A 27,963-nucleotide genomic window follows, 5' to 3' on the forward strand; every position below is an offset into this window, starting at 1 on the left:
AATAATTCGTAATAACCAACAACTATCCTAGTCACGTCAATTATAATAATCTTATCTATGGTGGGTCAAAGATAAAATAAAGAGAAACGATGTCAAAGTCTCTATCCCTTCTGCTGGTTTTATACGTTTTAGGATCAGGTAGGTAAATGTTCTTTTTGTTAACGTTTGTCTTTGACGAACTTATAAATAATGAAATTTCCGTCCATCCGTCCACGCATCACACGCCGGCTCACCAATACTATAAGGAATAACTATAGGTACAACTTTTTCATTGTGTTTTGATTCTTTGTTAAAGGTTTAAATATGCGAGATGTGGTACGAGATAAAGAGTTCTGGTACTTTTAGCTCCCATTACGGGAAAGACATATCGTATATCTAAGTTGGAATAACGAAGGCAGAAACAAGGGGAAAACCCATCTACAAATCAATGTCAGGATCATCTAAAGGACAACATACGAACAGGTAATCGTACACCTCAAGAACCAAAAAGTACGCAAAGAAAAACGAGAAGTATGAACTCCGCCTAACAGGTGTTCCGGAGGGTAAGGTGAGTAGTGGTTCTCGCGCAAGGCACTCAATATGATGTTTGTTGAATGCCAAGCCCAGTGAAATAAGAACATCTAAGACAGATGGAGGTACGGTTGGTCATATTGAAAAACTGACACTAAGGACGTCAATCAGGTCATGATTACGACTGTGGAACTTTTGGAATGACATCATTTTTTTTCGACGCAGTCGGTATAGTTTCGCTTTTTACCCTTTGACCTTAAGGACGATCTTCTATGGAAACGTAAATCACCTGATTGCACTTCTGTTTACCGATTGGCCAAATATTGATAACTTTGTGGCGTTCGAAAAACCTATATCGAAAATTTGTAATTGCGTGCCATGTGTTATTTTTTCGAAAGAAATTAGAAACTCAGAAAATAAAATGAAGAAAATTTTACTGCGTCGGCCATCTTTTTTTAAAGATAGTACTTGTTTGTATATTCCCTCGTTCAAGAAAGAGCTCTGAGATTTCTTTCTTCAAAATCGTTGTAACTACAGTTGTAATGGACTGTCTTGTGTATACAATTCTAATTCCACGTTACATCGAAATGTTAATATAAATGTAAATGACATTAACAGATTAAGACGATAGTATTTGGTAATTTATCAGCTGGGACAACATAATAATTTTCATGGATTGTGGAAATACTATGAGAAAATGTTACTAACAGCATATAAGTATACATGTGATAAATTTAGGTATATGCCTGTTTTTTGTTTGTTTGTTTGGTTTTTTTGTTTTTTGTTTTTTTTTTTTTTTTGGGGGGGGGGGGTCAACAATTAACCTTCTCACTATATAGCAGAATTGACATCAAATACATAGAAAGATGGAGATCCTAAACAATTTAACTACAATAAGTACATATATTCATAAGCAAGCAACTCTAAATAGGAAGCCAAATCCAGCCCCGAGAACTACACAATTTATATTAATCAGTGTTTAGATTCTGCACTATGCGGGCTCTTTTATTGAATAAATAATAGAATTGAAGGTAAAAGAAATTAAAAAGAACGGACAGTTATTGAAATATGGATAAATTGCTGAACCGATTTCTGGTATAGAATAGTTTAATTTTTAATTTATTATCCTCTTTTTTTTCAATTTCAGCATATTGTGACTGTCCTTTAGGTTTCACGAGGAATTTAGATTTCTGTTATCATGTTTTACCAGTGCAGGTGTCCTGGCCAGAGGCATTGGTAATTACAACCAAATAGTACCAAATGAAAGTCGTATAAGAAATAGATCACGGGAACTCCATTTGATCATTGTTTTACCACGAGCTCGGCATTTATGTCGCATTTTTGTCTTCTCGAACATCCATGGCAACACCGCCTGTACTAAGTCAAAATTTAACTCCGTATATCAAAGCCGACATGTACGCTTTATTTACGTTTCAAGACTGTGATTTTGTTCGTTTGATTGTTCTGTTGAATACTCAATTATAACCAAGTAGGTACAAAAAGAAAAAAAAACAGGCAAAAAATACTAAACGGAGTAGTCCTAACTGTCCATCTCATGTCAGTTTAATTACATGTGTTGGTCTTCAGTTCAGGAATGAGATAGGAGGCTATATTAGGGAACCAGTGGGGAATTTGGGGGTCCAGGCCCATTAAGTCTCAGACACTATGTTTCCTGGCATGTTTTCGTTCCTTTATTTCAGATTTTCATACCCACTATTTCCAATCGATCTATCTTTAAACAACACCGTTAATGAAGGGTAGTGTTTTACAAATTCTAAAATTGTCTAAACTGAGCAACTAGAATGGTAAATGTGTTGATTATTCCAGCGACTGTGTGAAGCTTTTAAAGCCAAGTTAGCATGGATTGACAGCGATGCTGAATTCCAGTTTATAGCTGGAATGTTGGATAGGATGAAAGGTAGGTGTCGCTGTGCACATTGTATTTAATATCCAAACTGTACAAAATCCTATTTTGAAGTCAAATGGCAACAAAAACAAGAGGATCCCACGAGCCTGAATCTTTGCTTTTCAAGGGCAATGTCTCTAGCAAGAAATTGTCCGACAATTTTGACTCCATGAAGACTTGGGTAGGACTTATCATGAGGATCATTTCATCAATTGAAAGTTTCATTCTATTATAATTTTCAAGATATTGACTGAAAACTGCAAAAAACGTAATTGATTGCCTTTCAAGGGCAGTAACTCTTATATGGAATCGTGTGACAACTTTGATCACTGGAGACTTTTGTAGGCCTTAAAATAAGAATCATTTCAGCAATTGAGTTTCATTCTATCTATCATAGTTTTCAAGATATAGGCTGAAAACTGTAAAAAAAAAAGAAGTCATTTTTCACCTCCCAAGCGCAATAACCCTTACATGGAGTCGTCTGACAACTTTGATCCCTAGAAGTTTGTGTAGGTCTTATAATAAGGATATTTCAGCAATTCAAAGATATTGGCCAAACCTAACGGTTTTGGAGATATATGCAAAAACTACTGTAGAACCCCTATGTTCTATTTTAGTAAAGGCGGCCATGTTTTTATATCGATCATAAATCCAAAAGGTCATTTTGTTATGGATACCTTAAAAAACAAAAATACCAACTTTCATTTAATTCTGTATAGCAGTTTCTGAGGAGAAGATTTTTGAAAGTAATAACATCGAAAACAGCAAAAAACGTCCAAAAAGGGCAATAACTCCAACATGGGTCAACAGATTTTCACAAAAAATTTGACCACAGATAGATCTCATCATGCTGAATACTTTTACCCAATGTCACAATTTGGCTAAACCTAACGGTTTTGCAAAAATCTGCTGTCTGACCCCTATGTTCTATTTTTAGTCATGGCGGCCATGTTTTTCAACCGATCAAGATCCAAACGGTCATTTTGTGCAGGATACTTTAAGAAACAGTCATTATAAGTTTCATGCAAATCTATTCAGTAGTTTCAGGGGAGAAGATGTTTGAAAGAGTAATCAAGGGAACCAAGGTTATAGCGGTAATCAAAAGAATGCAATCCAGGGACCAAGACCAGACATGGAAAACAGACATACACAATAAGAACATAAAGTAACTAAAATCATACATACAAAGTAACAAGAGCAAATGAGCAACTCGGACTCCACTAAAAACTGGGAGCATGGAACAGGTGCACCGGTAGGGTAAGCGTCCTCTGCTTTTCTAGAAACATCCGCCGAGTTGCTCATAAAAAGCCAAGTCCGGGGTAGACAAACGAGGAAAGGAAAACTATGACCCGTTGAATAAATCAGTTTTCATGGTGCAGATGGATACACCATAACGATCCACGAGTTAATGATGACGATCATAAAACTTCTGTAATGACAAATCAAATCCCCGAAATTAGGATTGTTTAAAGATAATACGTCATCTATATAGCGGAAACTGAGATTAAAGGATCTAGCCAAACGATATTCTTTCTTTCGGATCAAATCAGCTATAAAGTCAGTCTCATAAGAGTGAAGGAAAAGGTCAGCAAGTAAATAAGCACAATTTGTTCCCATTGGAACGCCGACCGTTTGTTGAAAAACACGTCCACCACACTGGACAAATATGTGGTCGATTAAAATTCCAGCATTTTGTAAACATCTTCCTCTGTATATTTGGAAGATGATTTGGAATTATTTCTTACAAAGTATGAGGAATCTCTACCAAGAATTGTATATTTGTATCTAGGTGTACCATCTTTTGGGGAAAAACAACGATGTATAATGTTTTTAAGTCGGGATTTTAACTGGGTATAAGTTTAACTGGAGAATAGAAGTATACAGTGTTGAAAAATCATAGATTTTAATGCTATTATATTCAGATAATAGTCTTGAACTGATTGTCTCCAAAAGATCTTTCGAATTTTTCAGGATCCACATGGAATTAATATCACTACGAGAGTAACAAGTGTTGTGGCAGGACTGCAGACCCTCTCTGACAGTTGTGGGTATAGAAGTTAAAAGTATTGAAAGAGGTTTGGTGGTACATTTTGCAGATCCAGCTATGAAACATTGTTTGTATGGATTCTTGTGGAGTTTAGGAATCCAGTACATAGACGGTAAATCACAATCATCGTCCTTAGTAGAAAGACCAAAAGAGGATAGCACAGATTTATGGTTTTCCACAATCTCTTCTTCGGAGAGTGTGGTAGTAGTATAGGTATTATCACTGCTATTATTTTCTACGTCTACTTCTGATAATAAACATTTGATGTAAAACGTTTTGCAGACAAAAACAATGTTGTTTTGGGCTTGTCTGCTGGTACGACAACATATTTGTCATGTATAGTAGACAATGTTTTTGCTACATCGGGGTCTTTGAAAACTGATGTAGCTTTGGCACTCTTAGACGTACTTAAAACTTTCATTCGTTTCAAAATTAAAGACCTCGCGGTCTTTACTTACTCGACAGAGAATCAATGTCTTCTCCTTCTCGTTTTATCCATTTTCTTGCACAGTCCTCGACGGCATGCATAAGAACTTTAAAGTTGTAATTCCAATTTATGAAGCGTGGTTCACGGTACTTGGGACCTTCAGAAAGGATATTACGCAGAGATTCGTTAAAAGAAATTGTTAACGACGACGATGACGACGGACGACAAGTGATGGCAATAGCTCATATGGCCTACGGCCAGCTGAGCTAAAAAATGTCTTAAGATTAGAGAGCACAACCATTGGGCAATTTTAGCGAACTCAGGGACAGCCTTCCTTAAAGAAGAATATGAGGTTATTTGTTTTGCGTTTGTTTTTGCTGGTTTTTATTGCTACTAGTCAACATCTACGCGAAAGCTAGTCTCATATCATAGTATTTCAAAGACTACTCATTTACAACCCTATAATATCGTCTTTTATATTAAGGCTGAAATTTGAAATAAAAAAAATATTTAGAATTTTCTTTTTGACCAAAACAGGCTCAATCCGATCAAGTGAAGTGTGGTTGGCAGGTACGGACATGCTCAACGAAGGAACGTGGATTTGGGCAGATTCCATGGCACCATTCGCCTACTCAAAATTTGCTCCTGGTGAGCCAAATAATGATCACGGTCAGCATTGTGCTGCCATGGAAAAGGGGAACAAGTTTCTGTGGGATGATGCTACATGTGAAACTAAACTCGAACCACTTTGTAAAGCAGCGTGAGTAAATAAAGCAGGACAAAAATGAATTGGCATTTATAATACGCTTAGTTCGTACACGAAGTGTCATTATTGATAATATATTCTCTAAAAGGCAGTATTTCTGAAGCATCATCTAATTCGAAAATGCTAACTCAATGACAATAAATAATCGAGAAACCATTAGAAGGTAAGTTCATCATAAGTAAACATATACCATACACCAGTGGCAGATCCAGAAGAGGTGCAGGGGTTGGCATCCCCTTTTATTGGAAAATTAGTCATTTTCATGTGTATAATTAACAAAAAAAATGGCATCCCCCTCCCTTTTTCTGAAGAACCCCGGCTGGCACCCCTCATATTAAATATGTCTGGATCCGCCCCTGCTACACTACAGTCAAATATGTTAATCACCTTAAAATATGATAATACAATGTACCATTAGTGATACATTAAATGTACTCGCGATCGGCTGTAACAAGTTCCTGACAGCAATAATAATTATGTTAAGGCATTAGTACAATAAAATGCATTACAGAACGCAGATAGATACACCCACAAATGTCAAACACTGAAAAGTTGGGGCATATATGGGCACAACATTCAGACTTGATACAGCGGAGGACCTTTTTATTAATAAAGGCCCATAACTTGAAAACACAAAATCAGAAATTTAAATCAATTGAAAAGGAACATACAACAATAATATTAGATATTTTCCAAATTTCATAGAAATGGGTACAAACATTTGTTAATTTTTAAGGTAAAGTTCGAAAACGACAAAATCACCCTTTTTAAAGAAAAATCGGAAATTTACAAAAATCGAATGGGAGTTTACATCACTATAAACAATTTGTGAATGGACATTGCTGTTTTTGAATTATATTCTGAAAACAGAAAGTCCCCCAATTTGGTATAAAGTCCCAAAAACTCGGAAATAAAAATCATAAATTCATAAAATCAAAAAGTACACATCAGTCAAAAGAAACAATTTACCAAAGTTTCATAAAAATTTGTGGCAGCATTTCTGAAATTTTGAGTTATTGTGGGCGAATAAAAAATAAGACATTTAGAGCTACAATTTATTGTGATGCAAATACTTTATAAAGATGGTTTTATTCACCAGAAACGTAAAATAGCCAACTTAGGTTCATGAATGCATACATCAATAATTGCACAACTGTACGTCTGGATGCTGTCGCACTGAAAGCAAGGGTGACAAAGCATGAGTCGGTCGGGTAACAGGAAACAGAGGTATAATTTTATTTGCCCTCATCTATAGTCAAGTAGTTTTCAATCATATGTAAAATAGAGTTTAATTTCATTACAGATTTGCTACTACTGGTGAAGAGGTTATTGGTTGAAAATTTACAAGTTAACATTTCAATAAAATATTTTGACTATGTATATTTTTAATATGTAGCGACATCAATAAGGAAACTAGACCAAGATCTTGTAGTTTTGAAATCAAATTGCAGAGTTCATAAACATCATATCTAATGAACCTTCTCATGAATTTTACATAATTTTCAAATGGAAGTCCTATAATGTTTTAATGAAGTAAATTTCACAAAGAATTCATTATGGATTTTATGTACATCACAACTGTATAACACTATCAACATACGAATCTGGTAAAGTGCAGAGAATTGAAACTATAAACCAGCACTATTCTACTATATAAAGTGATAACCAGACATTATGTTCTCTCTCAACTGAATACAATAAGTAATGAGGTTTCACATGGAGTTTTATAAGAGGGTTCCAAGTCTTTAGAAAAAAAAAGTTAAGACCTGACAATTTCTACATCCAAGCATTTTTAATTTAAAGTTATTTGTTGGTTACAACAACTGTTACAACACTACAGTTTTATAAAAAGTCTGTTATTTATGAATCCAAGTTGTCCCTGTAGCATTGAAGATAATAACATTTGTCTGACAATGCATCATTGAACTTTTTCTCCTGCACAATAATTGAAATACTAAACTGTGTAAATACTATTAACACTAGAAATAGTAACTACTCCCACATAAAAACCCTACTTCGTACTTGAGAGGAATGACAATTTTTTAAGTATCTGGTTTTATATTGCCTAAGGTGACTTTTCCTTGATTCACCCAATACCATAAATATCATTCATCCAGTATTCGAACAGGCTAACCATGAGATTGCATTCTTCTGAAATATGAAATGTATTATTTCATACAGTAAAAGAACAGCAACAGGTAAGAATGGATTAAAAAAAATTGATAAAGAAACATGTCTTGGACTTGTCTTCTCTTGCAGGAGATCTTTGAGATCAGGTTAATCAGAAGTTTACAAAGGACTTTTTTTACTTTTCCCTAGCTCCCAAGTGAATCTTTTGCATTAAATGCAGTCCTGAACTATTATTTTTTAAGGCTGTAACATGTAAAACTCTTGAGTTGAATTATCTCCATTTAGAATCTTCCAACAGTTATATTCTTTCATGCACATCAATATATGGAACTCAAGCTTTCTATAAAATGTCATTCAAATCCATTGTGCAGTTTAGAAGGAGTTGTGCTCACAAGGGTTTTATGCACCATTAACCACTTAAAACTTTTCTATTAGTTTACATGTTAGAAAAGTACTTTTCAAAGTTTCACTGTGAATTCGCAGGATAAATGATGTATTAAAGTTGCATACCATTGTAAAGCTTAGAAAATAAGACTTTCCATGTCGTTATACTTTGATATGATGATAAAAGTCTTCACAAAGTTAATTTGAATAAATAATCTTGAAAATCCAAATTTTTACCATTGCAATTTAATGACAGAATTGAGGCAAATTACTCACTTACATAAACAAAATACGTGAACTTTTGTATTAAATAAGAAATATGATTTTAAAGTACACATTCTCAACTTTGTATTGACTACTTTTGATACGCACAGATTATGCATTTTCTATGCATATATCTAGATCCAGAGGGTTTTTGGTACTATATAGAGGGGTAGACATTTAACATGGAAGTGGTAATGAGACCTTAACATGTAAAACCCATAAGTTAGATTATCTCCCTTTCAGAGTCCTCTGACAGTTATTACTGTCAAATAAATCTACATATGATATCCAAGCTTCTGTTAAAACATACAGAAGAGGTAACTTCCATCACATAACATTAGCCTAGATACATTTGAATGATACTTGCATGAAGGAATGTTTGAGTTTTTGAGTAAGAATCCTTTAGATTCTGAGGTCAGTATGTCAAAGTTACAGAAGTTGAAAACATATTTTTGCAGGAAGTGACCTCGACCCATATGCATTGAGCTCTTTTCCAATAGAACATGTAAGTATCAAGTTGGCTACCAACTATTGAAAGGTATCAATGTACGAATTAAACAAGACGTTTATAGATTTGTCACTAGATTGCAGTGTGTATTACAATTATTCTGTCCCCATCATGATCAATATTTTTTTAAACATCTGGTGAATGTTTTTAATGAGCTTTAACTGACGTTTCTTTGATGTACCAATCAGTTGCATAACTGACTTAAAAGTAAATGATACCAACAGTATTATAATAGTGTTGTCCAGACTAATGAATAAGTGTTGAATATCAACATCATACCTTCTTGTATGGATATGTTTGCGTTGTGTTTCAGATCGGTGATCAATTCTCCAGCTGCATTGCTATCACCTAGTAACATCAATCTTTTAATTTTGTGAAGCCTTTCAAGTATTTCAATATGATCTTTATTATGAGGACCTAAAGACTTCAATGATTTATTAAGATCTGTGAAGATTCTTCTTTTTGCTTCTGATGTCTTCTTTTCTGTGAGGAATAAAAGCTTTATGAATTACTACTGTCATTAATCATTAGAGACAAAAGTGGCTTCATCAATCTGAAAATGTCCTCATTGTACATTAAATGTTATAATATTTATCATTGGTTCTACCAATCCTTTAAAATTACCATTATACTATAAACTTCAAAGAACAAATGTGTAACAGAAGTTTTCATATAAATACATGTTCGAAAAGAAACAAATTACTGTAAATGTATTCATTTTCAAGGTGCACTTATTTTCGCTTCTTTCACAATGGATAAATAAACATGAAAAATATTATCTGTGATTTAACACAATAAACTGCTAACTATATAAAAACTGTAACAACTGATACCCTCAAATATGTTCGCTTGACAGAATCCATGAACATCAGAAACCCTTAGCATTGATAGGTTTACAGTACCAATAATTGGTCAAATTGGTGGAGGTATTAATTTAAACTCATAAGAATTTTACCATAAACTCATAAATTTTCTTATATTGAACAAATGTTTCTTAAAAAACTTTAATTATGTATAAGCATTGCTTGGCAACTGTGAGTATTTGAATATCTGAACACATTTTGCATTATTTTGGAATGATCTTGTCCATTCAGAAGCTCCAATTATTTCTCTATAATTCTTTTTAAACAAATACTGTATAGCAGGTAATTTTATGCTTGCTAAAATTTCCTGCCATATGGTATTCCAATAACTTTTTTGTCCAGAATGCAAGTAACAAAAGTAATCTGGTCCTTAAGATCATTTTATCAATTGAAAGTTTTTCTACTTTTTATGGTTATAATTTTAGACAGTCAAAAAATTAACCAGAATAATCAGAATCTAGTGGTTAAATTACCCATAATTCATTCACTCCATTTACACCTGAATGCTTTCCATAAAAAATAATTCCAGATTATCATATGTGCATTATGGTTAATTTTTCATTGGTGGGTAAAAAAGGGGTTCATAATATAAATATTTACAAACAGAAAAAAATAATTGTGGAGTGTGAAAAATTTACATTTGATAACATTTGACCAAGTGATGGATGTTCACTGTTCAAAGGAGTTTCTTGTTACAATTTGTCAACATATGTTTGTTTTGAGTTTAAAGCCAATAAGACTAGATAATTCACCTATTGAGAGATTTCTTTAACCTTTTCGAATAAAAGCCAAAATAATGAATTTTCTCCAATTTTAGTCTTGCAAAGCCAATTACTCCTGTAAGAAGCTATTCAAGCTAAGGTCTTACATGCCACCTCCCAGCCAACCTTCTTGTCCCAAAAACATACTGAACCTAGATCTACTAACTATAAGTGTATACTCTGTGTAAATGTTGATCAAACGTAGCCAAAATGAAGATGAGAATGTGTACTTTAAAATCATACTTGTTAATTATTGCAAAAGTGAATGAATAGTGTTAACATAATTGAATAATTTGACACCATGCTGTCAGATACCAGAAAAGGTAACAAGAGGCTTCCTGAATCACTCACTTGGTTAAATTTTTGCCTTTCAGGTGCAATAAACCTAACAAGGAGATGTCTAACAATTTTTACTAAGGAAGACTTAGGTAGGACTTACATGATCATAAGGATCATTTCACCAATTAAAAGTTTCTTTCTATCATTATAGTTTTAAATATGTACATTGAAAACTGCTACAACATCATTTTTTTGCTTTTCAAGAGCAACAACTCTAACAAAGAGTTGTCAAACAACTTTCATCCAATGCAGACTTTTGTAAGCCTTATCATATGGATCATTTCAGCAATTGAAAGTTTCTTTCTATCTATCACTGTTTCCGAGATCTTGGCAGAAAACTGTTTAAAAAAACATCATTTTTACCTTTCACAGGCAATAAATTTAACAAGGAATGGTCTGACAACTTTGATCCCTGCAAACTTTTGTAGGCCTTATAATAAGGATCATTTTGGCAGTGGAAAGAATTTGGCTAAAACTAACGGTTTTGGAGAAGTATGAGAAAACCTTTGTTCTATTTTTAGTAACAGCAGCCATGTTTTTGATGGATCAAAAATCCCTACATCAGATCTATCCATAACACCCTAAGGAATATTCAGAGTAAGTTTGGATCTAATTGGACTGGTAGCTTCAGAGGAAAAGATTTTTGAATGAAATAACATTTAAAAACGGGATAAAACGTCAAAAAAGGGGCAATAACTCCAACATGGCATGACAGATTAAAATGATAATTTGACCACAGATAGATCTCATCATGCTGAACATTATTATGGTGCCAGAATTTGGCTAAACCTAATTGTTTTGGAGGAATATGTGAAAAACTTTTGTTTGACCCCTATGTTCTATTTTTAGTAACAGCAGCATGTTTTTTGACAGTTCAAAAATTCCCACAACAGTTCTATACAGAATAAACCAAGGAACATACATGTACATACCAATTTGATTCTAAATGGTCAAGTAATGTCATAAAAGAAGATTTTTGGAAGAAAAAAACATATATATAAAGAAAAAAAATGTCAAAAAAAGGGCAATAACTCCAACATGGCTTAACATATTACAATGAAAATGTCAATAGATAGATTTCATCATACTGAACACTTTTATCTGTTTCAAAATTTGGTTTAACCTAATGGTTTTGGAGATATATGTGAAAAACTTCTGTCTGACCCCTACATTCTTTTTTTAATAACGGCAGCCAAGTTTTTGTACAGATCAAAAATCCCCATATCAGTTCTATGCAGAATAAACCAAGGAACATTCATACCAAGTTTGGTTCTAATTGGTCCAGTAAGGTCGGAGGAAAAGATTATTGAGAGAAAACACTTTAAAAATAGCTAAAAAATGTCAAAAAAGGGCAGTAACTCTGACATGGCTTAACAGATTACAACAAAAATTTCTCAAAAAGTAGATCTCATCGTACTGAACACTATAAACCGCGTCAGAATTTGGCAAAACCTAACAGTTTTTGAGATATATGCGAAAAAGTTATGTCTGACCCCTATGTTCTATTTTTAGTAACAAAGGCCATATTTTTCGACGGATCAAAAATCCCCATTACAGTTCTATGCAGGATACCCCCAAGGAACATTCATAACAAGTTTGTTTCTTCTTGGTTAAGTAGTGTCAGAGGAGAAGAGTTTTGAAAAGTTGTTAACAATGACAGACAATGATGACAGACCCCAAGTGAAGGCAATAGCTCACTTGGCCTCTGGCCAGGTGAGTTGAAAATATGGATTTTCAGTATTATTCAAGTAATTTTTTGTGAATAAACTTTGACGGTCACCATATCAAAGTATTGAATTTGAAAGCCTGTAATGGTTTGCACCTTAAGTACATCATTTGCCCTGGGAATTCAGAGTGAAACTTTGATAATTCCTATTTTAACATGTAAAGTATTGGAAAGTTTAGAAGTGGTTAGTAAGACCTGAAAAAAAATGGTTGATTTTTTTTCTTATATCTATGGTGTAAATGGTTGTGAAAAAAAAAGTAAATATGTACTTTACATGCTTTATGCAAAGTTCTTAAAATAGTTATTAAGGTCATTTTGTAAACTGGATCACCACCATCAACACATTTTATAAATCAGAAATCCATAGACTGCCTTTATATGAATCCTATTTCAACTCAACTGAAAGTTTTAGAATGGAAATCCATTGATAGGTTTACAAAAAAAACTGTGTGAAGACATTAATTCTTATAGTCCATCCTGTCCAGGTCTCCTTAAAACAAATTTATTCATTTTTAGAAAATAGTCATTCTTTTCTTCACTGATTCTTCATGAAAAATAAATAAATTTACCTTGAATCTGAAACACATCCCATATAGAATCAAAAAAGTTTATCAAATCACAAGTCTTTTTTTCAACATCACTACTGTTTGTACTGGTTTCTTGTGGCACAAATGTAAATACAACAGCTTCAGACTTCTTTTTTTCCTTCTGTCTTTTCTTTTTTAGTTTTCTCTTTTGGTTTTTAGTAAGTATTGTAACAGGTTTATCATCATATTGAAGTTCTATGTCATTTACAGTGCCATCAGATTTTCTCTTTTTTCTCCGTCTTTTCTTTGCAGGCTCTTCTTCACCTGAAACCGAAGCAGTTGTAATGATTTATGTTAGTTGAAACAACAAAATCTATAAATAGCTTAACTAAATAAGAATTCACAATTTCAAACACAATTTAAGCATATTATCATTCATCAAGCATTTTTGCTCTGGAATACACCTCCTTAACATAGACTAGTATGAATAGGTATGTTAAAATTGTGTCTTTGTGTAAGGCTTCTTTCTTTCTGATAAATGGCATAGGACAAAAAGTGAACATCAATTTTGTGACCCAAACAATGGTACATAAGACCAATGGAAAACAATGATATAGACAATAACAGTGCACCAAGCTGTTATAAAATTGATATATGATATAACAAGAATAGGAATAGAGTATGACAAAGAGACAACAAACCCACTGGGATAAAAATGTCAGCCCAAGGCCACCCAATGCTCTTAAATAAATGACAAGGCAATCCTCATACCACAGGGCAGGATGGAGAACCAGGATTGGTACAGTATCAGTACATCTTTACAGGAGAAACAGCATTGGTCCAGTATCAGTACATTTTTTTAATGGAGAACCAGGTTATGGTTGAGTATCAGTACATTTTTTATGAAACAAGGATATGTCCAGTATCAATACATTTTTATGGAGAACTAGATTGGTCTAATGACAAAAAACAACTTCTGGAAACAAGTCTTCACAGCACTTGCCGAATACTAACAAAGTCAAGATTCATTTACTTCAAATAATATTCTAAGATGCTCCATATGGAGGAACTCGAAAATTAAAATCGATTAAAAGACCGTCTTTTTCAATAGTATGAAGCAGGAATATTTTATATTAGTGACCTGTTTAATGAAAATGGGAATTTTTTTCAGTACCAAGCATTTTGCAATATGTATGGTATCTACCCTGCCATTACAGTTTACTATGGTTTAAGAGATTCAATACTTGGAAAATGGGAAATATTAAGAACACTTTCAAAATCAGACATCCCAAAATATCCGTTAATTCCAATTGAAATGGAACAATTTATTGTACATCTAAAAGGTGCAAACATGTTTTATCAAAGATTTATAAAAAATTTAAAGTTTCCTAAAAAATAAAGAGAAGTGGGTTGCAAAACTAAATATTCCAGGAGAAATAAACCAGAAATTGGTGCATAAATGTACTTTAAACACAACAAAGGACACCAAATTAAGGTGGTTCCAATTCAGACTTGTCCACAGAATTTTAGCAACAAATAAACTTTTACACAAAACTGGAAAAAGACCAGACCCCATGTGCTCCTACTGTAAGGTCAAGAAGGAAACTACTGTTCATTTATTTTATGAATGTGATGTTGTTTCTGATTTTGTACACAGCTTTGAGAGGTGGATATATAACAAAACTTCTGTTTTGCTCAACTTTTCCAACATTGAATGTTTATTTGGAAAAATTGGTAATAGTAATAACACTTATATAGAAAACCTTTTAATGCTTACTTTTAAATTTTATATATATAAACAAAGATGTCGAGATGAACATCTTTTTCTACCTTATCTCAAGGCTGAAATCTATAATTGTTATAAGCAAGAGTGTTACTCATATTTGGCAAAAGGTAATATTACTTCTTTTAACAAAAGATGGCACAAATTCAAAGACCTAGTCCTGGAATAAAACTTTCTCTTTCCCTCAGTTCTTAAACACTTTTGACGCTCACACTGATTGTCTTTTTTTCTCTCTGAAATGCTCATGCTTGGACAATCTATATACATATTGTGCTATTAACATTTGCAACTTTTTCCAGAATGAAAGGATGTGTGAGAAACTGTCTTTGTATTAGTATTAATATTTGTAGAAACTTTCAAAAACAATGAAATTATAAAAAAAAAAATAAAAAAAATATTTTTATGGAGAACCAGGATTGGTCCAGTATCAGTACATTTTTAATGGAGATCCAGGATTGGTCCAGCATCAGAACATTCTTTTTTATGGATAACCTTGATGGTCCAGAATCAGTGCATTTTTTATGGAAAACCAGGACTGGTCCAATATCAGTACATATTTTTTTATGGAGAACCAGGATAGGTCAAGTATAAGTACATTTTTGGTTTTAAACTAGAATTGTTCCAGTATCAATACATTTTCTTATGGAGAACCAGGATTGATCCCGTATCAATACATTTTTCATGGAAAACCAGAATTGGTCCAGTATCAGTACATTTTAATGGAGAAGAAGGAATGGTCCAGTATTAGTGCATTATTTTAAGGAAAACAAGGATTGGTCCAGTATCAGTACATTTTTATTGGAGAACCAGGGTTGGTCCAGTATCAGTGCATTTTTATGGAAAATCAGGATAGGTCCAGTATCATTGTATTTTTTAATGGAGAACCACGATTGGTCCAGTGTCAGTACATTATTTATGGAGAAACAGCACTGGTCCAGTATCAGTACATTTTTTATGTAAAAAAAAGAATTGGTCCAGTATCAGTACCTTATTAATGGAATAACAAGGGTTGGCCCTATATCAGCGCATTTTTATTGGAGAACCAGGGTTGGTCCAGTATCAGTGCATTTTTATGGAAAATCAGGATAGGTCCAGTATCAATGCATTTTTTAATGGAGAACCAGGATTGATCCAATATCAGTACATTTTTATAGAGAACCAGGATTAATCCAGTATCAGTACATTTTTTAATGGAGAATTAGGATTGGCCAAGTATCAGTACATTTTTTATGAAACCAGGATTGTTCAGTACATTTTTAATGGAGAAACAGGATGTCCAGTATCAATACAATACTTTTTTGGAGAACCAGGGTTGGTCATATAGCAGCACATCTTTCTATGGAATAAAAGAACAGTGTTCCAATGTCTCCCTGTGAGAAAAAAAGTGCAGAAAACTTCAAATTCACTGAAGTCCAAAGGCCATACCTTCCATAAAAATCAATCAACCGTAACCAAAGTCGAACTTAATCTGTAACTTCTCATAGTAAGACTACAAACAAAATGTATAATCAATTGGTGAAAGCATTACAAAAAAAAGTGCTGAAAACTGTAAATTCACTGAAATTTTCTGTCCAAGGGCCATAACTTCTGTAAAAATCATTCAACTGTAACCAAAGTCAAACTTAATCTGTAACTCTTCATAATAAGGCCACATATCAAAAACAAACTTATTTGGTAAAAGCATAACAGAAAAAAGTGTGGAAAACGCGGACAGACAGACACCGGTATTTTCATGTCCCTTCGCCATGCATTGCGGGGGACAAAAAATAGGACTGGTCCAGCATCAGTACATTTTTTAATGTAGAACCAGGATAGGTCTAGTATCAATATATTTATGAAGGCTTTTAAAGCACTTTCATAATAAATTGTTCTTTAATTCAGGAAGAGAAATTTCTCAACAAAAAGGGTCAGGATTCAGCTAGATTATTAACCTTACTAACCTCCATGTACAATGTATAAAATTGTCTATTTGAACATTTGTTTAGATAGCAATCTAGAAGTCCAGAAGCTATTTGTAAAATATATGTTGAATTTACCATTTTTCCACTGAATTTGACCCCACATCTTAATTTTATTAGAACTGCATGCAAAATGTTTTATGTACAAACATTAAGGAGGTAGGTACTATAAGTACATTCAAATATGCAAGTTAATCAGCACTCTTCACGTTGACGTACTCCCAAACAGTTAGAGTGGGGAAACACTCTCGGACCCACGCTGAGTTTGGGAGTAGGCCAGAGCGCCAACAGAGCAGCCCAGCTGCTAGAAGGACATACTCAGACTGAGTTCTTCGGTCGAGTATCCTTAAGATTGGGCTTCGCTACCTCCAACTACTAACAGACATCTACTAACACAATCCTGCCTAGGGGTGGCTGTGCGAGATCCGCAAGGATAATCATGACTGTATAAACCACCAATCAGGAAAGTGAATCAGTTAAACCCAAACTTCTTATCATGATTATAACATATCTTAATTAAGTTTAACGACAGAAAAAGCTAGTCTCTAATCAAAGTGCTGTTAGAGGTTTTTGATCCTAGTGAAAACTGTAGCATGAAAAAACTTTCAAAGTTTACATGATGTAAAATAAAACTATAATCATACATTTGTGTTTCCCACTTCATTTAAAACTGTTTATTTTTTTTTCCGAACTGTAGATACTAAATGTCAATTTTTACTACTGATCACTGAAGTATATACTGTAACCAATAGTTAAACAGTATCCAACTTCACACACATATACAAATTTTGTTCCTTTTCACCTTTTTCTAATTTTTTAAACCAGTCCAAAAGTTAATTTGCACAAACCATCAAAACTATTTTAAATGAGTATTTATCCTACACAGTAATTAAAATCAATTTCAGCTTTTAACAACATAAGATCTGGCAAAACTAAAATTTTCCCACCAATTTTACTTGGTTAAAATCACTCCTCTTCACTTCTGGTTTATTCATCATAAAATATTAATGACTGGTTTTCAACAAATAAGTGTGTTCAATGGGACATTCTTCACACATTTAATGTTTCTTGACACATCACTGCAAGAACTAAATTCCCTAAATGCTATTTTACTACTCAACATCTTTCAACGCCAAAAAGGAGTCCCTCAAATCTTCAATTGATTTGAAGACTAGATCTCAATTTCATTTTGTAGAAATAATAGAACATTATTGAGCTGAACAATTGCCAGGAACATATTTACTGGTTTTAAAACAGACATTGAATGATAATAAAATGAATTACATTTGTCTATACTTTTGTGTTGATTCAGAAATGGTAAAGAAATGCCAGGCATAAACCAGTGACAGAACTTACTTTGTTAAAAAAAAAAAAACAAAAATAGTGAAATTCTTTAGATAGTCAGCAAATCTCAAACATGTTCTACTTAATCCTATTTTTATCTAGAAATACACATTCAATATGCATTATCTATTTTCACAATTACAATTCAGACTTCAGGAACCACTCTTATGTTAGAAAATATTTTTAATTACCAATACATGTAAATTTTTGGCAAAAATAAGACAATAATAGCCTGGACCCCCATTCCAAAATCTTTGGATCCATGTCTGCTATGCTAATTACCTTCTGATTCTGATGCTTCACTTTCACATTTTAGTTCAGCACAATCTGGAAGAACATAATCAGCTGGTGGAGGAAGTACACTGTATGTTTTCACTTCAGGTTTCAGAGCTGTTATCTTTTCCTCTACTTCTTCACTCTCTGATGAGTGTTCTGATGGCTCTTCTCTCCCATACATAATATTCCATACATTCTGCTTAAAAACTTCAATAAGAAACACACATTGTAATCATAATAAGAAATGACATATTTAATTCCAATAAAAAATGTTATTCCTTATTCAAGACCTTAGTGAAAGATCCAGATATCTAATTCAGTGAGTACATGTAAACAAGGGAGTACTGTAAAACAAGTCAATAACTGCTTTGTCGCCTGAATATAGCTGAAATATTGCTGCTCAGGCGTTAAACCCCAACAAACAAACAAGTCCATAACTGAATTGTCGCCTGAATATAGCTGAAATATTGCTGCTCAGGCGTTAAACCCCAACAAACAAACAAGTCAAAAACTGAATTGTCGCCTGAATATAGCTGAAATATTGCTGCTCAGGCGTTAAACCCCAACAAACAATCAAGTCAATAACTGAATTGTCGCCTGAATATAGTTGAAATATTGCTGCTCAGGCGTTAAACCCCAACAAACAAGTCAATAACTGAACTGCAACATTAATGTTCTATAGTGTTTTACTGGTTTTGCTCTACAATATTAATTAAAAACATTCATGTTTCAGATAAAAATAAAATGAACAGTGGCAGTAAGAACAGACGCACCACTTGATACAGATCTGAATTTTCACAACAATTAAATATTTGACATAGGATAAGAATTTGACCAGAATCAAAGTGGAAACTTTTTGGCCCTTGAATCTAATAAGGTTCCAGTTAGGATACCTAAAATTGAATCCTAGCCTTCCTTTGGAGATATGGCACAGTGTGGTACAAATTCACAGAGATCCGGTCATTTTTATAGTCAAGTTATTGTCCGGTTATGATGAAAATGCTTGTTTTGGAAACTTAATCCTAAGCCATTGAATCCATGCAAGTCTTCCTTTTGTGGTATGGCACCTTGTGGTATTATTTCATAGAGATCCATTTACCTACAATCAAGTTATTCTCCCAATATTATGAAAATGCTTGTTGTTACTGGCCCCTTTTTGGTGCCCAATTCCTAAAAAGTGACACTCCCCACAATCCCTGCCTTCCTTTTATGATATGGCACTTTTTGGTACTATTTCATAAAGATCCGCACACTTATACTCAAGTTATTGTCAGGAAATCAAATTGTCTACAGACTTTGGTTGATGATAACAACACCAATGACAACGACAAGAGCAAGATACCATTCTACAACCACAATGATTTTACGACGGTATAAACACCAGTTCAATCAGTTTGTTTCAAATAAAAGCTGAGTTAACATAAAAACTTCTATAACCTCTTGTCTGTTACTTGGGAGAAATTCTCAAGACTGAATTTTTTTTTTCAAAATAGGGTGAGCGATGCAAATGAAAAATTTCACCTCACATGTGTAACAACACAGCTATTACATACAACAGAGGTAATCACTAAATTGTATATTTACCCCTTATATCATATTCTCTGTTATGATTACTTGATTTATTGAGGTTAATGTTCAATGGCAGATATTTTATATATTTGAGAGAACAAGAACATTTGACCAATCAAGCTGACCCTGCTTTATACTAGACCAAAACTTTCAGCAAGGTCTTTAACATGCTAGCATACAAATACAACACACAGCAGTAAGGAATATCACCACATTCAAACCAATGATTTAAACTTCAGAATAACCATCATCACCCTAACTCACAAATGCTGTATACCAATGGGATAAATAGTGACTTCTACTTTAAAAGTCTTAGTATGACTTGCTTTGGAATTGACCCCCACCACCTCTGACACTTAAGTTTAACACCCTGTCGCAAAACAACCAAGGCTAACCACATTTTTTTTTAATTTTGACATGCAACAAGTAGTAAAATGTAGTACCTAAATATCTTAAGATAGGGATATTTTCTCACTGAATTTTCTCTAAATGGTATAAGAAGTCTTGGGTGGACATTGTTTTTCTTTAATAATGCAGTTTAATTCATGTAAAATTCTAATGAACATAATGGAGCCAGAAACAAGACCAGTTTTATCTGTTAAGCTGTATTATTTAATCAAGCTATTTGAGCTTTACTTTAGAGGACTCGGTTGACTGTTATTTGTTTGCCTATGTATGTAGTTTTATCACCATTACATACATTGTACAATTGTATTTGGAATTGACTTAAATTTAAGTTGTAAGATGGCAACCATATGAGGATAGAATCTCCTATTTTCAGTGGTTTTCTCTTGTCCTCCTGCTGAAATCTCAAAAATCAATCAAAATTTTTCTATAAGGGTATGGCATTGTGTGGTACAATTTCAAAAAGATCCATTTTCTTATACACAAGTTATCAGATATCAGGGTTCGACGTTAACTTTTATATTCACTTGTCCAGTCGGGCAAGTGACATATGTGATTCACTTGCCCGAAATATTGAAATACTTGCCCAGAACTTTGTGTCACTATATAGTGCTTGGCCATGCTTACTCCCTCGACACTTGGGGAGAACTGATTAATTGCAAGCCAAATAAATCGAAAAGCCGTCATATTTTTTGCGGGAATAAGGGGTAAAACAAGAAGCAAAGAAATTACAAGTATTCATATGAGGAGTTTTTATTTCACATCTTTAGTTTAACAAATGGACAACAATAACTATCTTCAATAGAATTTTATTTCTCTTTTTCTCTCACATTTTCGAAGTTTTTGATACAGATTTCTTACAGTTTTCCAAAGTAAGAAATTCCATAAATAAATCGCGATGTTCAATTGGATAACGAAAATAGATGTACAATTGGACGCATTCGATTGGTCGACATTAATATCATACGATCTATTTTTGGCAAAGGGAAAATCAGAAAACTATCCAATGATAATCTAGGTCAGCAAGGTCGGGAAGAACAGCGAACTATACAGAAGTAATTTTCGATGTTTTAGAGCTGCGATGATCAGAAATAATGTAATTTGGGCACATATTTTTTTCACTTGCCAAGTCGGGCAACTTTGATGTCGTTTTTACTTGCCCAGACCGGCGATTTACTTGCCCCGGGCAATCGGGCAACAGTTAATGTCGAACCCTGGATATACATCATGGAAATACTTGTTGTTGGCATCTTTTTTGTAACAAATTCCTAACTGGGTTCAAATCACAATGTCCAAAACCAATCCAAGCTTTCCTTTGGTGTATGGAACATATACCTACATGTAGTGTTACAATTTCAAAGTTCCCTTAGCTCAGTCAACTTATTGTCCAGGTTTCAGGAAAATGCTTGTTTCTGATCCTATTTTTGGCCCCTAACTCCTAAATGAACCAGGTATAATTCCTAAAATCAATCCCAGTATGACCTTAATGGTATAGAATATTGTGGAACTACATGTTCATGTATATCATAAACATATATGCTTTCACTGGATTTACATGTATATAGTTTTATGAAATGCTTGTTTTGGCCCCTTCAAGGCCTCTTATTCCAAAAGGGTTCGGGCCATAACCCCAAAATTCAACACAAACTTGGATACTTAAAGTGAACATTAACAAGTACATACATTGTATAATACTACTGCATGAGAACCAAATATCTATGGAAGGCAACATGGGCAACAAGGAAAACTGATGACAGTCCTATAACATAATATAACCACAATATGTTTGTGGTTGTTTAGATTGTACTCAAGTCTCAATAAAACATCTTGTGAGTACTGAATGTACATGAAATAGATGCACGTAAACGTACCTAGTACTATAACATAACACCTTGCATTCTATGTTTATCTTTCATGTTTTCATTGGATATTTTCATTTTTTCGTTTATAGCCAAAATACATTTCGATTATAAACAAAAAATGCATTTTGAATATAAACAAAAACTGAAAATATCCAACGTAAACTTGAAAGATAAACAAAAACATGTGTGTTTTATGTTATAGAACTAGTATACTATCAATATCAGGGGCGGATCCCGGATTTGAGTTTAGATGGTGCGTATATTGAATTAAATGCCGTGCAAAGCAAGACAGAAAATATTAAGGGGTGAAACTTAAGGTGAATATTTTTTTCTTACTGATTTAGAGGGGCGTATGCCCGGTACGCCAGTCCTTGGATCCGCGCCTGAATATTGGTGAGTAAAAGTTCTTATCAGCTCCTTCAAGTCAACCCATTTCAAACAGTTCGGAATTGATGTTTGAATTGAATTCAAACCTAAATAAAAAAACTAAAGATGACTTGTGATCGAATATTTAATTAATATTTCTAAACAAAGACAAAGGCACAGACATGACAGAGACAACGTTTTAATATTTCTCTTCCAAAGTTATTTCAGTAATTAAGACGATTTCATTCCACATCAATGTTTTCAACGCACTTACACTGAGAGTTTAATATTTACCAAAGTAGAGCAAGTGCATGTTAATTTCTAGCTTTATCATTTATACCTGAATCTTTTTCCATTTTTGTGTAGGATTTTTTTTTTTTTTTGTCACTGTGACAAAGAAAACTCATAGTAGGTTCCGGGAATAATCCGCGGGAACAATTAAAAGATAAAATGAGTCTAACAGCCCCGTAATGACGGTTAAAAATATGCAATATATAAAAATCGATTATTTAGGAAATAAGAATGATAATAACAAATGTAAAATAACAGTTCAAAATTTCAACAATTGTAAAAGCTGTACAATTTCAAACAATTGTAAAATAGAAGCTCTACACTTTACATATAAACATCACAACCAGTAAAACCGTGTTCAGTAATTAGTAAACATCTTTTCTATTTTACATTTTTACAATAATATCTACATTTCTACAGATATGAATTAACATTTTTACAGATAAATCGTAATTCTTGAAACATATTGAACATGCATTCAGTACATGCGCCCATGTTGCTTTGTGTTTAAATGTAACTTCTCCACAACTTCAGCAAGTCTACAAGCTCACCAGAAGTTGGTCTGTCTAAAGAGGATGCTGACCAACATTGCGAATAGAGATCTTTGTAGCATTCTTCAAATGGATCAAGTTCAATCTCGGGGTGTTTTGGCCTGTGCCCAAATGAAACTACTCCAAAGATAACCACATGTTGGTTTTCGTTCCCATACGGAGCCGTTCTGGCTAACATCTGCCACATTGTCACACCTAAAGAGTAAATGTCTGCTCTCATAGAGGGAGCTTCTCCTTTTAAAAGTTCTGGAGCTCTGTAAGCGAATGTGCCAGTCAACAAAGATCTTTGAGTAGGACTCACAATTCCAGTGTCAATTTCTACTTTTTGCGAACATCCAAAGTCTGCAAGCTTGCATGTTTTACCATCTGAAGATATCAAAATGTTAGCAGGTTTTAAGTCTAAATGACAAATTTTGTTCCCATGAGCATATTTCAAAGCACTGGATATTTGTAAAGAAAATCTTAACCTCTTCATAGGTCCAAATGACACGGTTTCATCATCAATGAGGGCCTGTAGAGTCTTATCACCAGCATACTCCATAACTATCCAAGCACCTTTATCAAAAGAATCCAAAGATGTAGCAGTAATAGTTTTTACAATGTGCCGATGTTCAAACCCAATAGTATTCAGTTCTGCCTTGAAACTCTCCAATTGAGCAGCAGGATTTTTCGATACCCTGTGCAGAACTTTCACAGCTACTTTATTGTTCTTATATTTTCCAACATATACAGCACCAAACCCTCCAGAACCAAGATACGGCCCTAATTCCACGTCGTCTTTATTTAATGACGAAACTTGTCTTCTCCTTGAATGTGCCTTGCAAATGGGTCGTTTGAACTCATCCCTTTTCTCTGATTTGACCATTACAGGCATAACAATCCTCTTGGCAACTTTAGCAATTCTTTGGCGTAACGCAATGTACTTTTTCACTAAACACTGGCTTTGTTTTTGTCCATTAGAGCCACTGAAAGATCCTCTCCTCTTTCTTACATCACATTTTCTATTATATACACTTTTAATCTGCATTTTGCATATTTCTCATCAAACTCAATCTAACGAACTAACTTGTTCAAAGCGACAATAAAAACAGTTCACGTTTGGGTTAAAGGTCATGATTTGAAAGTAAGAAGTAGAACTTCAATTGAGTAGTTTTAATTGTATTTTTTTTTCAATGATTACTGAATAATTATTGTTGTTATTAGTACCTCCAGACAATTTGGCGGTTTGGTAATTAATTAACATGGTTTGGACTATTTTAAATTTGTAAACTATGATTATGGAAAGTCAATAACGTGCTATAAGCGCCGTGAGCTATTAGATGATAGAACAAGACATGGATTAATTATTCGAGTTAATCTGCACCTTTATTATAAAAAAATAATAACATCTCAACACACTCTGGAAATTATTTAAAATCTTTTTTTTTTTGCATTTGATAGGTTTGCATGGTTTATTATTTAGGTTATTAATCAATGGTGGGTCCTGGGGTGCAGCGGGTTGGCATCCCACTTTTTTATTGGAAAATTTGTCATTTTCATGTGTAAAATTGACAAAAAATGATAAATAATGTATTTGCACCCATTTTCGGACCACTTCACTAAGACAAAAAATACAATTTGTACACCCTGTTAATTGAAGCTTTCCCTGTTCCTGTTTGAATATTGTCGAAAAGTTTGCAAGTGAAGTAATACGCTGGACTTTTTGGAACCACTCACCAACAAGAGTTGGGGTGGACGCTGATCCATGAAGGTTGCTTTCTTTCTTTTGTAGATCGTCTCGGTATTTCCTGTGACGAAGTAGTTGATGAATCTACAAGACGGTCCTCTTGCTGCTCATCATTCTCTATCCCTTCAAATACATCTATCGAAGCGCTTCTGTGAACTTATTCGGTCTCATCCGCACTAGAGGCGTGAGAAATCCTGTTTATTGTTACCAAGAATATATTTAACTCCTTGTTGTTACCAGTTGGTGACTTGCGTGATCGGTCCAACCACCAGTATCTAAAGGACCTTTCCATAAACCAAGGACTAGAACACTACAATCTACACTTATCACGACGCAACTAAGAAGGTCGGATGAGACGAGGAACCACTAGAACTTATTTTTTGAGGAACCTGAGGCAGGTAATAGCAGCGACTCAACCATCACTGTACGTAGTAACATCACAGCTAGAAGAATCCATGCACGATGGACTTAATTCAGATGAGTCCCCATCAGTTTCAAGTTCACCGAGCTAGGACTTCCCTGAACGATACTGTATACTGAGTCAAAAGCAGCTAGGACAGCAAGCCAACAGTGACCAGTTGCATCAAGTCAGGCGCGGATCCAAGGACGGGCTTGGCGGGCGTACGCCCCCTATACATCGGTAAGAAAAAAAAAATGTTTGCATGAAATCTTAATTTTTCATCACAAGTTTCATCCCTAATAGTTTTTACATTGCTTTGCACGGCATTTAATTCAATTAACGCCCCATCCCGAAACTCAAATCCTGGATCCGTCCCTGCAAGTTTCACTGTAGTAAATACATAAGTCATTGGTAACCTATAGAAGTACTACAACAATGCTAGATGTTGTATGGCAAGCTATTTTCTGACTTTGTACCATCCTAATTTCAACCTATTACGTTGTAGGAGTACCTAGAAGCTGAAATAAAATCAAGGATAGTGTCATACTGGACAAAACTTATAAATTGAGAAAGAAAACGACCTATCAGATGTTGTATTCTAATGTGTAAGCATAATTTTAGATAAGTGTGGGCTTTCATATCTATGGACAACATCAAGGATGTGATTAAACAAATATCAGAAGACCAATTTCAGCAGACCTGACCAAGCAGGATAATTATCGTTTATATAAAGAATCCGTTAAGTTTGAAGTTATTTTAATGTACTATTAAACAAAGACATGATTACGTTTATTTAATTCAGAACGTGGAGTTTATATTACAATGTGTACTCCCTGTTCAGAATAATGAACCACAAAGACCCGAAAAACTGCAGATTGAATAATATACCAAGAATATGTCCATTATGAAGAAATGCAATCAGGGACAAATATCCCTATAAAATGGAATGCAGATCCTTACATAAAGACAGAACCAATCTAATTAAAAATAAATCTTTGGTTACACTACTCTCCATAACAGATTTTAACTGGATTGAGACAGTTAAGAAATTCATCACACTGTCGCTGTTGAAGTGCAATATCATAAAATTCAAAGCAATAATGAATCAAAGCAATCGAAACTTAAAAAAACAGTGTCAGTTTAATAGGATAGAAAATCTCTCGAATACTTCATTGTCTTTTTAATATTCCTTTATAACTATTGTTGCCTAACAATTCCTCAACAATCATGCAAATAATAAAAAGTAAAATAATATAGTTTCTGTATACCTTTGTACAACACAGGTTTGCCAGAATAAATAATACTCATGTATATACATATATCAAAATATTTGTTTTTGTCACATGAACTTAGGGTGGAGATTTATTTTTATTTTTTTTATTTATTTTTTTTTAAAGAAAAAAATTACAAAATCATGTGTTATAACAGCCCATATTGCACTTACACTATCTATATATCAGAAAACTTCATATGGATAGTATAAGTGCAGTATTTGTCTTTAAAACACATGATTTTACATTTTTTTCTTTTTTCACAAAAAAAAAAAAAAAATCCCAACCCCAAGTACCTGTGGTTTCTGTATGTATGTAAAGGTCTCTGTATTCCATAGTATTCCATTATAATCAGGTCTGTTAAGTGGAATCGATGCGAGACTGCAATTTGGTCGCTCCCTCAGTGGGATCGGAACCCCTTATCTGCTCTGACATATACGGCAATACCGCCAGATATGCAGATGGCTGGAAAGCAAAGGACAAACTATTTGACTAAATGTACAAACGCCGAAAATTGATGTATAAAATTTTATCATTTTACAGGAAAAAAAACATCAAACCCTTAAATCACTAAAATTGGAAAGTAATCATAGAGAAATGGAAACTATTTCAAACATTCTAAAACGACGAAGTGTTGACAAAACATCCAAGTCTTCTTACATAGAAAGAAAACTACAAGGAAGTTATTTCGACCTTAATCATATCTGAAAACCTTGAAGAAGTACATTGATGAACTAAACTTGGAGTAGCTTGAAATAATTAAAAACAGTGTCCTGATCCTTCAATGTTAGCAGTACAGTAATTAGTTGTATTCTAGACCTAGGATTCTATATAAAATAGGATATTTATGGTTATAACACCATTAGACTCAAACAACTGTGACAGAATGAAGGAACAAACACTAACCTAATTGAAAAGCCATGAGAAGTAAAATATAAACAATACAAAAAACAGAGGTTTGGTTTACATCTTTGGAATGTGTGGCTATCTTAAGAAGAACAGT

The 27,963-nt window shown here is 33.7% G+C and overlaps 3 protein-coding genes across 5 annotated transcripts; 1 reads left to right on the forward strand and 2 right to left on the reverse strand.

The window, feature by feature from the left end:
- On the forward strand, window positions 1-7,034 carry LOC148629344 (ladderlectin-like). Its single transcript, XM_088548768.1, has 5 exons — window positions 1-138; window positions 1,658-1,746; window positions 2,338-2,428; window positions 5,428-5,650; window positions 6,960-7,034. Exons 1-5 carry the CDS (start codon window positions 90-92, stop codon window positions 6,991-6,993), a joined length of 486 nt encoding a protein of 161 aa, XP_088404894.1. The 5' UTR covers window positions 1-89; the 3' UTR covers window positions 6,994-7,034.
- On the reverse strand, window positions 6,698-27,554 carry LOC148629345 (uncharacterized). 3 transcript variants are annotated; one of them, XM_088548746.1, is made up of 5 exons: window positions 27,257-27,554; window positions 18,526-18,726; window positions 13,201-13,482; window positions 9,222-9,425; window positions 6,698-7,807 (listed from the first exon to the last, which is right to left on the reverse strand). In XM_088548746.1, the coding sequence occupies exons 1-5, from the start codon at window positions 27,294-27,296 to the stop codon at window positions 7,743-7,745; spliced, it is 792 nt and encodes a 263-aa protein (XP_088404872.1). In that variant the 5' UTR covers window positions 27,297-27,554; the 3' UTR covers window positions 6,698-7,742. The 3 variants fall into 3 exon arrangements, with proteins under 3 accessions (XP_088404872.1, XP_088404862.1, XP_088404881.1); XM_088548736.1 differs by lacking the exon at window positions 27,257-27,554 and adding an exon at window positions 23,062-23,278; XM_088548755.1 differs by lacking the exon at window positions 27,257-27,554 and adding an exon at window positions 22,692-22,818.
- LOC148629346 (serine/threonine-protein kinase mos-like) lies at window positions 22,849-24,590 on the reverse strand. The gene has a single exon (XM_088548705.1). The coding sequence runs from the start codon at window positions 24,588-24,590 to the stop codon at window positions 23,520-23,522; it is 1,071 nt and encodes a 356-aa protein (XP_088404831.1). The 3' UTR covers window positions 22,849-23,519.
- Window positions 27,555-27,963: the final 409 nt, after the last annotated feature.

This window comes from Perna viridis, chromosome 1, assembly GCF_037379345.1.
Source record: "Perna viridis isolate PV_CMFRI_1.1 ecotype Kerala chromosome 1, ASM3737934v1, whole genome shotgun sequence".
Classification (NCBI taxonomy): domain Eukaryota; kingdom Metazoa; phylum Mollusca; class Bivalvia; order Mytilida; family Mytilidae; genus Perna; species Perna viridis.

Coding starts and splice junctions, on each gene's coding strand:
- LOC148629344 (XM_088548768.1), top strand. CDS start 90: ATGTCAAAGTCTCTATCCCTTCTGCTGGTTTTATACGTTTTAGGATCA. Junction 1,747..2,337: donor TGTCCTGGCCAGAGGCATTG/GTAATTACAACC, acceptor TGATTATTCCAG/CGACTGTGTGAAGCTTTTAA. Junction 2,429..5,427: donor AATGTTGGATAGGATGAAAG/GTAGGTGTCGCT, acceptor TGACCAAAACAG/GCTCAATCCGATCAAGTGAA.
- LOC148629345 (XM_088548736.1), bottom strand. CDS start 23,128: ATGAGTTTTCTTTGTCACAGTGACAAAAAAAAAAAAAAATCCTACACA. Junction 18,727..23,061: donor AAAAATGGAAAAAGATTCAG/GTATAAATGATA, acceptor TTCTTATTGAAG/TTTTTAAGCAGAATGTATGG. Junction 9,426..13,200: donor GGATGTGTTTCAGATTCAAG/GTAAATTTATTT, acceptor TATTCCTCACAG/AAAAGAAGACATCAGAAGCA.
- LOC148629346 (XM_088548705.1), bottom strand. CDS start 24,590: ATGCAGATTAAAAGTGTATATAATAGAAAATGTGATGTAAGAAAGAGG.